Source organism: Bactrocera dorsalis, chromosome 3 (assembly GCF_023373825.1).
Source record: "Bactrocera dorsalis isolate Fly_Bdor chromosome 3, ASM2337382v1, whole genome shotgun sequence".
Lineage (NCBI taxonomy): Eukaryota > Metazoa > Arthropoda > Insecta > Diptera > Tephritidae > Bactrocera > Bactrocera dorsalis.
In genome coordinates, this window is record NC_064305.1 from 91,908,110 (window position 1) to 91,918,944 (window position 10,835).

A 10,835-nucleotide genomic window follows, 5' to 3' on the forward strand; every position below is an offset into this window, starting at 1 on the left:
TAAAATAGTTTCTTGTGCGGGGAAAAAAACTTAAAAGCAGTTGATGGATAGATAAGATGATATAGACAATATGGAATGGAGGGTTCAGTTTCCATTTGCAATGAAACATTATACTAAATATAAATTCACAAATGTTTCTTCTGATATCTAACAAATATATAGTCAGAGGTATGATAGTTGAGCTATTCGTAATAAGACTCTCTATATGTATATAGTGGACGTTCGTCGCATATATCCATCATAAATCTCCAAATTCAATATTTCCTCTTAAAATGAAAAAACTAAAGATCCAAAAACTTCAGGAATACCATCCAGGGGCGAGTTTGTAAGCAGGCTTTGTGGGGAAGTGTAGGATGAGTTTTTCGCCGAGAAAAATTTTAGACTCATGGAATATTGTCTCTAGCGGAAAAAGGGCAAAAAGTGGTCGACCGAAATGGTACATATTTGGTTCGTTAAAGTTTATTATAAATATAAAAAATAGGTTAAAGTTTGATTCGAAAAACGAAAAGACTTTTTCGACTACCCTTCAGTTTAGTTCAATTTCCTCCAATAAAAAATTATTTTATAGTAAACAATGTTTTTAAGACTATAAATAGTTACCATTACCGTAATTTTTTCGATGAAATTCAGTTCTCTTCCATACTACACAGATATTCAAAGTTAAATAACCGCAAACAGCCGTTATCTCACTTATAATTCCTTTGTATAGTTACCAGCCTATCTGCCATTCTCTTTCTCTTTTACAAGCTCGTATCTCATCTTAATTTTTAACACTTAAAGTCAGCGGAGAATAACACACTTTGACCTGCTTCCTGCACAACCTTTCCCCCAAAAGATGTTAACTTTTGTTTGTTGTCAAAAACACGTAACGCGGAAGTTAATGCGAGATCCTGACATTATTTTTGAAAATGCAAAATTTTTGCGCGGCAATACATACATATAGAGTTGAGTTGTATTTTGTATATTGGTTAAGTGTTTATCACTTTGATTTGGTCAATTTCTATGTGTTGTATTCTCGTTCTTTTGTTTGTTGTAGCCTTGTGCATCTGCGTGATATTGGACTTAACATTTTGGCACTTTTCGTCATAATCCGCGTCATTTTCCGAATAATTCACAAGCTATTATTTGCAACCAAGGACGATACTCTATAGAAATAGAAAAGATGTAAAAATAATATAAACAAATAAATAAGACATTATTAATGATCATCACGACTAAAAAATGTGAATATGTTTATCATGTCATGCTGTGAAATTTGTGTTGTTGTAAACTGCCATTTTGTAAAATAAATGTCACTTGCTTGTAAAAGGCTCTATTAATTACTATTAATGGCACATCAATTCAACTCCTTGAGCTTTCATCCGGTTAGCAGCATTGAATCGTTGGCATTCTTCCAGCTAAACCGCCTACAATTCGATTCAAGTATCTAATACTCTAGCAAGACATACATACATACACATAAACATAAAACCAAAGCAAGCGATAATTAATTGAAAACAAAAACAAAAGCAAAAACAAAAGCAAAAGCAAAACCAAAGCCAAATCCATAACTATTCCAAATTCTTTCGAAAAGTTTTTAATAAATTATTTTTGTTTTCTTCTCTTTTCCTCGTTCTACACGTCGATGTGTCTTTTTGTGTGTCTTCTCTTGTGTCTTTGTAGTAGTACGAGTGTGCCCACATTTAGTTTGCAATATATCAGTAGACCCCGGACACGTTACCGAAAGCGGATTGCGGATGCTATACGAGATATCAGTTGAAAATCCAACGCACGCACGCACACACACACACGCCCTCACACACAAACTCCTTCGAGCCATTTCGAACTCGTTTTCCACTCTTCAAACTAAATCGTTCACAATCTTACTTACTTAAGCTCTTAATCCTTTGCTAATTTGTTGTATGCTAATAATGCAAAACTCATATGTTTTTGTAGCCGAAGTGTTTTTGTATTAACCTGTGATCGCATTTTCTACCTAACCAAGTGATTTCTTTGTAATATGTATAATTAGCTGTTTAGTGCAAAGAGACCGTCTGTACAAAATAGTTGATAATCTTAGCGGTGCTACTCGGTGATTAGTCAGATCTTGCAATGATTCGTACTTTGTAGTTGTGTTTTAGTTAAAAGTGATTAAATAAACGATATTAAATATCATCGCAAACGAAAGTTGTCAAGTTTTTACTAAACTTAAAACAGTTATGGCAGGTTAGAAATAAGTGAATTGAAAGCCAGATTCTCGAATCAGCACAATGGATGTTTTCCACAGCTGCAAACATTTGTAAATACTGTTAATATTATATATTAAATAAAGGTATATATAATCTACAGTGAAGTGATTGTAGAGACCAAAATTTGTTACATAACAATTACTTACTCTAGGTATTAGAGTTAGACCTTGCTTACACTAACTAATTACGAAAAGTTGCATACGTATGCAGGACTCGGCTTTAATAGTACAACTAGCGAATTCCGCTCCGCCCTTCCTTAGTTGCCGCCCGTAGCGAATTTTTCAAAAGTTGAGCCTGTAGTGGCAACGTAGAAATCAGCTGTTCTCTTTTGTTTTCAATTGAATGTTGCCATTGTCGACTCTGATTTTGAGTTAGGTTAAGAAAATTTTAAATATATTGAAGACAATTTTTATAATTACTGCAGTATATCTAGACTAGCAACCCTGCGTTGTGAGAGAGCAATCAGTTGACTCGTTTCTACAGGATTAATGCAAATCGTGGGATATTCTACAGTAAAGCGGGCGGTAAAAGTGGTGTTGGCTAATCCTTTACATTGCGCTCTCATAAGAGAGGTCGTATCAGCTGATTCGGGCTGCGGTTTCGCGGTGTTCACTAGTTGAGCTAGAAGTCCTCGGCATTTGACTATAGCACAAAGCTTAATATTTTTTATTTTTATAAATAGATCTACAGCTTGCTAGAAATTATTTATCTAAACTTAATGAAATCAGCATCAGAGTAAAATAATAACGCAACAATATTGCACCATTTCCACTTACTTACACCACTCACGTACCCACTTGCATGTCGCATTGTTCCTAAATACATTAACCGCGCTCTATTTTAATTAATTTCGGTATTTAAATAGTTTGGTCGTCCAATAAACACAAATGAATTCGTCTCAACAGCGTGCTTCGTGGCTCGTTTTCGTAAATCACGAAATATGCTTGCTATGATTTCGCCACAGATTTGGCGCTCTGCGCTCACGCGCCTATTTCAAATGTGCCGCGCTAACACCTTAAGGCGTATTTATGCGATTGTCGGTGTTTGGGAGGTATGAGTGGTGTGCCTAGCTCGTCCGAGCGCTAGGTGTGGTCACGTTTCAGCGCAAATGTTGTCCGTTTATTTCTTGCACGTTGACGGTAATTGTCGCGACATTAAATAAATGTCGGCAAAGTCTAAGTAAACCAATTAAAGTGCGAGAAATTAGAGAGGAAAAAATTCAATTTAACTGCGCTCTTATTCAATTAGTTGTTTGTTCTGCCGCGCACATACAATAAGTTGTATTGTTTGGCTAACTTCGCTAAGCAAACTTCTTACATGGCCTTTGGCTTAAGTCGTCACGAAAGGACGGCGGCGAAAAACACTTTGCCGAGCACAAACAAAGATTAACATTTCCACCAACTTTTGACACAAACAAAACGTGCTAAAGTGTGAAATTCCTTTATGGCATACAAAATAGTACGGCTTGTTTGCCGAAGACTTATTTAATACACCTAATTTTAGGCACACCACCACAAGCCCTATTCATTTACACACACGTAGGCGTTTGAATAGGCGAGGACAATGAGATTTTCCCGCAAACGCTTGCCTAACCTCTGCACCCAATAAGCCGGATTTATTTGGAAAACGTGTTGAATGTTCGTAAACATTCGCAAAAGCGGTGAAATGTAACTACAATATGCAACGCTATAAATTCTGCATGTTAGACCATAAGTAGGCATGCTAAGTTTTATTGAAATGTTCTGCTGTGCCACTTGTTTCTATTAACGCATGCTAATCTCATTTTCTAACAACGATTACAAATTGAACGAAAGGTTACTCAGAAAATGTGTAACGGTATAAACGAGTATTTTACAAATCGCGGTGAGAGGTAGAGACTTCATATATAATAAGTACCAGAGTATAAGTATCATCCATGAGGACCTATGCAGTTATATATGTCTTATAGTAGTAGGATCTTTTGATCTCCATTTAGAATTAACGAACTGTTAGTTTATGTTAGACTAAGAAAACTGCATAGTTGACTAGAATGCTCTCGGGAGCATAGTCACTTGCTAATGAGAACCAACTTTTTTCTAACTCTTTAATGAAATAGTTTTACATTTGGATGGTGAATACTCTCATCTCAGCAGATTTTATTGAAACCGCGAAGAAAACAGAGATTTTAAAAGTAAATTTTAACTTCCAGAGATCTTTTTTCTATTCATCATTTCTCTAAATAAGTAAAAATAAATAATAAATAATTCATACCAAGAAATTAAATTAAGGAAATGAAACCTTTTGAGGACACTGACACATTCGCCAACGAATCATAACCTAACAATACTACTAACCTTAAACTTTTCGCCAAACTACCGCTTTAACTAACAACAAATACGATTTAATCACTTATCATCGGCAATTTTATGCTTTTTGATGAACAAAAATGAAAGCAATTAAAATCTTTCAAAAACCATTTGCTCGTATTTTGGAAAAGAATCTGTAAAAGAAATGTTCGTTTGTTCAAAATTAAATGAAATTTAAATGCAAAAATGTTCGTGCTCAAAAACGATGAAATGAAACGAATCAATTAAACCGAAATTTTCCAGCTACACAAGCCGCTTTCTAAACAAAAGCAAGAGCAGCGCTATTGTATCACAACCATCGCTCTCCACGCCCACCGCTTCCTTCGATGAGGATGCCAACGGCACTGGTGACGATTCGGACTCACGCTATGGCACCGGACGTTCGCGCTATCTGGCGATGAAAGAGCGACGCAGCCGCTTGGCGCGCAGTCGCTCCTCGCACGCGCTCGGCAACGAAGACGACGATCTGGATGAGCCGGTATCGCCAACAACGGCATCGCCATCTGCTTACTTGGCCTCAAGGTGCGACATAAAATAAAATTGATGCAAATAAAATACATTAAATGAAATACCCAAAAACAACAATCCATATTCCTACCTCTATATATAAACATATAGACATTGTATATATCCATTATTATTTGAAGATTCTCACGAGCTCATATTTTCGCAAATCTGCATAATGAACTTGACTGAGGCTTTACAGTGCAAATTGAGCGTTTAAAAATGGAAAAGTGCATTCAAGTGCATTTGTAAATATTTAATATGAGGTGCTCAGTGCTTTCTTTAGTGTATTTGTTGCGCGTTCGCTCACTCTTTCTCTCTTAATTATTAATTTTATTTGTTTCTCATCCACTGTACTGTTGTATACATACATATTGCTCATACTTTTTAGTTCTGTGCTCATCGCTCACTACTTCCCTCTCTATCATATGTTTTTGTTTTTTGTTGTTTTCGTTGACAAATCAAACTAAAGCAAGAAAACTAGCTGTTTTGTTAATTCGACACTAATTCAAATTTAATGTGTTCTCTCTCTAACATTGTGCTGCAATTGGATTTAGAGCACAGTATTCTTCTCGTTTACTATACTTAACCTGGTCAATACAATGAACGAGTTAGGAGATCAAGCTTTTATTTCAGCCAAACGAAATATAGAACCCGAAGTCAACAACAAATTTAAATTTTCCATCGAAGCGGCGGATTAAAAAGCACTTTGTAGAATGGAAAGCAAAAAAAAGCACTGATTTGAATTCAAAATAGATCACTGTTAAAAATTTTTATGAAATATTTATCGATTGTGAAATCACCGATTCCTGCTTTGATAAATAACTGCGTGTTCCTAAAGCAAGAGTTGTAAGAAATGAAAAGCAAAAAAAATCCGTTCGTAAAATTGATTGCTCCTCCTGCGAGGGCTGAGGAGCTTTAAGAGACCAAAATTAGTTCTACTCAGAAATAAAAATATGCAAAGAAAGCTCAGCTAAACCTCATTCGGCCATCACACATTCACGATGTAATCGACAACTAATCCAATTGGTCTAAAAACACTGTGGTTTCACTATAACTCAATGATGGAGTTCACACTTTTCATAACTATGTCATACATCGATTAAGTTATTTCTTTGAGCTTGAAAGGTAACGCCTCTCTTTGGCCCAAACTCTAACGATCGTGTAATTTTTTTAAGAAAATTAAACTGTAAATTTCAAGATCTCTCAACGATCAAGTGATTGATAGTTCTAACGGATGAAGCACAAGCAACGAATTCGGTTATTTCCAAGAGCTCCAACTCTGTGATATGACCAAAGATACAAATGCATTAGAGCAAAACCGATAATACGCCAGTTTCATTAGTAAATCGTAGGGAAATCAAATCCAATTGCCTCTTCTTTAATATTCTAGTGTAAATACTTTATTTTGCATCAACTCATGCTTTGTTTTCTCTCTACACCACAGGTACTCGGGCTATGGCGGAACCGATTTGGCACGGAGCCGATCCTCGCACGCATTGAAATCGCGCGACAACTCACCAATCACCGATCGTAGCACCGCGTCGGCGCGCAGCGCTATCGTAACTGCCGCCGGCTCCAGCACGTCCGCCGCAGCGGACAGCAAAGACGGCGAGGCGTTGAGCTCCTGGGCGCGCTACTTAAAGAACAAGTATGGCAATAAGAGCGCCAAGGACACACCATCTAGTAGCAGTAGTGGCGCCTCAGCAGCGCCATCGTCTTCGCATAGCCATGGCGCTGGCGTTGGCGGCAGCAGCAGCAGCGGTAGCAGTGCCAGCCGTAGTCACGCCAGTGACGTGTCGCGTCGCTTGAGTTTGGGGCTGCCGTTGCGGCAGGCCAACGAGCTGGGCTCATCCGATGATGACGGGTCAAAAAACGGGCTAGGCTCCCCTACCTCCCCTACGGTAGCAGCAGCAGCAGCCGGTATAACCGGAGTGGCAGGTACTTCCCTTAGGGATTTGTACTTGCGTAAACGGCAGCAGCTGTTCCAATTGGGGGGACGGGGGAGCGAGCCCGGATCCTTTACATGGCCGCGCGGCGTAGCAGTTGGTCCAGACAATAGCTTTGTAGTCGCCGACTCGTCCAATCATCGCATACAAGTGTTCGATTCGAACGGTATTTTCGTGAAATCATTCGGAGATTTCGGTTGCCGCGAAGGCGAGTTCGACTGCTTGGCCGGTGTGGCGATCAATCGCATTGGACAATACATAATAGCAGACAGGTGAGTTTAGCAGTGGCGTGGAAAGTAAACTTAGTGCACCACAAAAGCGCGTCAGCTCGCGAGTGTGTGCTCTTTCAAATGAACTTTTTAATTAACTGAGACAAACGGCAAATGGTGTACGTGGTTACAGCTGCACAACTCACACACGCATACACCCACAAATGAAAAGGCGCCTTGTGACCCATATGCTCTAGTTTGTGTGTGTGCATATGTCTTTTCGCAGGCAAATTTTAAGCGGATAATGGACGCATTAATAAAGCAAAAACCAATGGCTGTTGTGGGGGCTCAGTTGGCGGCCGGATGGCTAGCAGGAGCAGCAAACATCCCGTCTTTTGCCTTTTAATCCGCCATAATAATGACAAAATTAATTTCGATTCAACAAACGCTTACGCCGGAAATGAGGAAAACTTTCTACTTCGCTTTCGACAATTCATTTGCGCTCGCTTGCGGAGGCGCAATCAGTTCATAGCTATTGTTTTTCGCACAATGAAAACTCAGTCTCGCTGCTAATGTATTCAATGACAAGAGGCGCGTAATTGAATTTGTTACTTGACCCGCCAGTCGGCGGAAATCAAGTAGTTGAGCCGATTAAAAGCGACTGAATCAGTATTATGTATTGAGGTTATAACAAAGGTGCACAGTATGACCGAAACTCCGAATGTCGGTCAGACTTGTTTTATTGGAAAATAGGAAAAAAGAGGAGCTAACAGACTCATGACTTTCGCTTATTGGACTATACAAATTTAGGTTAGAAAATTTGCAAATCTTTTTAAAAACTATTGGGAACCCCACAAAAGAAATAGATGTTGTGACAAATCTCGTAGAGCTTTTGCAAAAAAGGGAAGGGAAGCGAGCAATGCTAGTGAACATCTATTTAAAACGTGGCTTGCTAGACAAGTAAAGATGATACTACGATCCTTCTCATGATATATCTCATTTTGAAAGATGACCAAACCGATGGACAAAGACTTAAAATGACGAAGTAAGAGTTGTATTAATAGCTATGCTTACTGGAAAGATATGATCAAAAGTAGTCGGATTCATTTCGGCTTCGTAGGCTTAGCCATAAAATATTATGCTAGAAAAGAGGACTACTTACATTATACATGTATGTGTATATATGGATATCATCCTGGAGCTTAAGTCAATATTTCTTTGAATTTATTAAAAAACTATTTGAAAAAGTCTGTCTTTAAATCTTCTTCTTTGCAGATATAACCATCGCATACAAGTACTCGATCCGCAAGGACGTTTCTTGCGGGCCTTCGGCTCACAGGGCATCACCGATGGCAAGTTCAATTATCCTTGGGGCATCGCCACTGATTCGTTGGGCTTCATTTATGTGTGTGACAAAGAGAACCATCGTGTGCAAGTAAGTAAATAAAAATATATTTGGTGAACCCAGTGAAATAGAATTACAGTTAATGCGCGCCTTACTTAACCGAAATTAAATGTACATACATTGCAGTTGTTGTAGCCAAATGCAAACCAAAGAAACATGCAAAGAATTATACACATTTTTGATTTGAAATTAATTTAAATAGATTTGAGAATAACAATTACCTTGGCAAGTTTTCCAACAACAACTACAACGTGAATTGGTAAATATTTGCCATTAATCACCACGACAGCCTTCTTGATGCACAGCGCTGCTGTCTGCGGCATATTCGGGCGCTCGCCCGTGAGCTCGGCGTTGTCGGCCTGTCTTAAGCTTGGTAATCCATTTTATGCCGTTTCGAATGCTGCCAATCAATCCTTTCAATGGGCAATCGAAGACAGTTGAATGAAGCATTTGCAAGCACTGTCTGCTGCCGTGGCAACAGTGGCTGCTACAACAACACATGTGATATAATAAAGTATGGTATTTGCATTTTCCATTTCAAAGAAAAAATCGAAACGGATTACATACACACATACTATACATATGTACATATAACAACATGCATACTTACTTAGATGCCTACTAAGTATGTATGTGTGTGTGTCTTCAATATATTTACAAACACACTTCTGCATTTCTTGGAAATGTGCACTTCAGCGCTTGTGCTTTGATAAACTGTCTTGCACTAGTGTGCAGGGGCGTATACGCAATAATCATATTACCATCCCTGCTTCATGATTTCCCTTCTTTTTGCAGGTATTTCAATCGGATGGCACCTTTGTTGGCAAATTCGGCCAACTCGGTCCGCTGGAAGGCGAACTCGAACACCCACACTACATTGCGGTTTCAAATACGAATCGTGTTATTGTATCCGATTCCAATAATCACCGAATTCAGGTAAACTAAATCGCAGCTTTTGGTTTCTATATTTGGTTTTTTATATATTAATTACTGCTCCTTCAGATCTTTGATGTCAACGGAAAAGTCTTGAAGACAATCGGTTCCGAGGGCTCCGACGACGGGCAGCTGAAGTTCCCACGGTGCGCACAGTTTCTTCTATTCCGTTTTACGAAAATAACTGTAACCATTTTGAATACTGAAATTCGCTTTTAAATCTCTTTGCAGGGGCATTGCTGTGGATGATCAGGGCTACATTGTAATCGCCGACGCAGGCAATAATCGCATACAGATTTACAGTCCCGACGGCACTTTCTTGAAGGCCTTCGGCTCCTGGGGTTCCGGTCGTTCGGAATTCAAAGGACTCGAGGGTGTTGGCATTATGTCGAATGGAAACATTTTGGTATGCGACCGCGAGAACCACCGCGTGCAAGTCTTCTAAGCCGCGACCAGCAAAAAGAACTAGAAAAAATTATAAAAAATCAAAAATCACAAAATATGTCTGTAAACATGCAACAGGAAGCAATTGGCAGTACTTTCAAGAATGGAACGACAAATGATAGGCGTGTTTGTTTCTCTCTGTTTACCACTGCATATTTACATCATATACATATATATATATATAAATATTAATGTTTTCATTTAGTATGGATTTGTTTTCGTTACTCTTTTGTAAGTGCCTGAATTAAAATTTTCGCCACAGGATAAAGTAGTTTTTGCTAAATGCTAATAACCGCAAACAACCCTTATATATCTAACTGAAATATTAACGATTTGGCTTAGCAGTTTGTAGTTTCTGGAAAATTATAATAAATTTGGGAATTTGTTTTGATTATGGCAAATCAAGGTGTTTTATTTCAGTGATTGCTGGTATGCTATGGGAAATTTTAGTCGAACAATTATTGGAAGAACCTTTTACCTTTTTGTCTTTCCACAAATTATCCATCAGTATCCACTATGTCAGAATTTGGTATCCCTGCAAAACTAATATGGCTGTGTAAACTGACGGTAAGCAATACCGAAAGCTCTGTCAAGATCGTGAAGAACCTCTCCGAGAATCTTTCAGACAAGGCGACTCCCTGTCGTGTGACTTTTACAGTCTACTGCTGGAGAAAATAATTCGAGCAGCAGAGCTGAATTAAGAAGGCACAATATTCTATCTCAACTTCTGGTGTAAATACAACGAAATTACTGATATCTTTGGCCACATGAACCGTGCCGTTAGTTCTGCTTTCTCCAGACTGAATAAGGAAGCGAAG

General features: G+C 38.5%; 1 protein-coding gene across 11 annotated transcripts in view; it reads left to right on the forward strand.

The window, feature by feature from the left end:
* LOC105230551 (RING finger protein nhl-1) overlaps positions 1-10,418 on the forward strand; it is a 36,108-nt gene extending 25,690 nt beyond the window's left edge. For 6 of the 11 annotated variants that reach the window (XM_011211362.4, XM_019991886.3, XM_011211366.4 and 3 more), the window contains 6 exons: positions 4,817-5,095; positions 6,525-7,298; positions 8,511-8,670; positions 9,436-9,576; positions 9,643-9,719; positions 9,805-10,418. In XM_011211362.4, coding sequence (XP_011209664.1) covers positions 4,817-5,095; positions 6,525-7,298; positions 8,511-8,670; positions 9,436-9,576; positions 9,643-9,719; positions 9,805-10,018 — 1,645 coding nt within the window. In that variant the 3' untranslated portion in view covers positions 10,019-10,418. Of the gene's footprint in view, positions 1-1,662; positions 2,167-4,816; positions 5,096-6,524; positions 7,299-8,510; positions 8,671-9,435; positions 9,577-9,642; positions 9,720-9,804 lie in introns of those variants that run through there. The other 5 variants (XM_011211368.4, XM_049452187.1, XM_011211369.4 and 2 more) reach the window with 2 other exon arrangements.
* Positions 10,419-10,835: the final 417 nt, after the last annotated feature.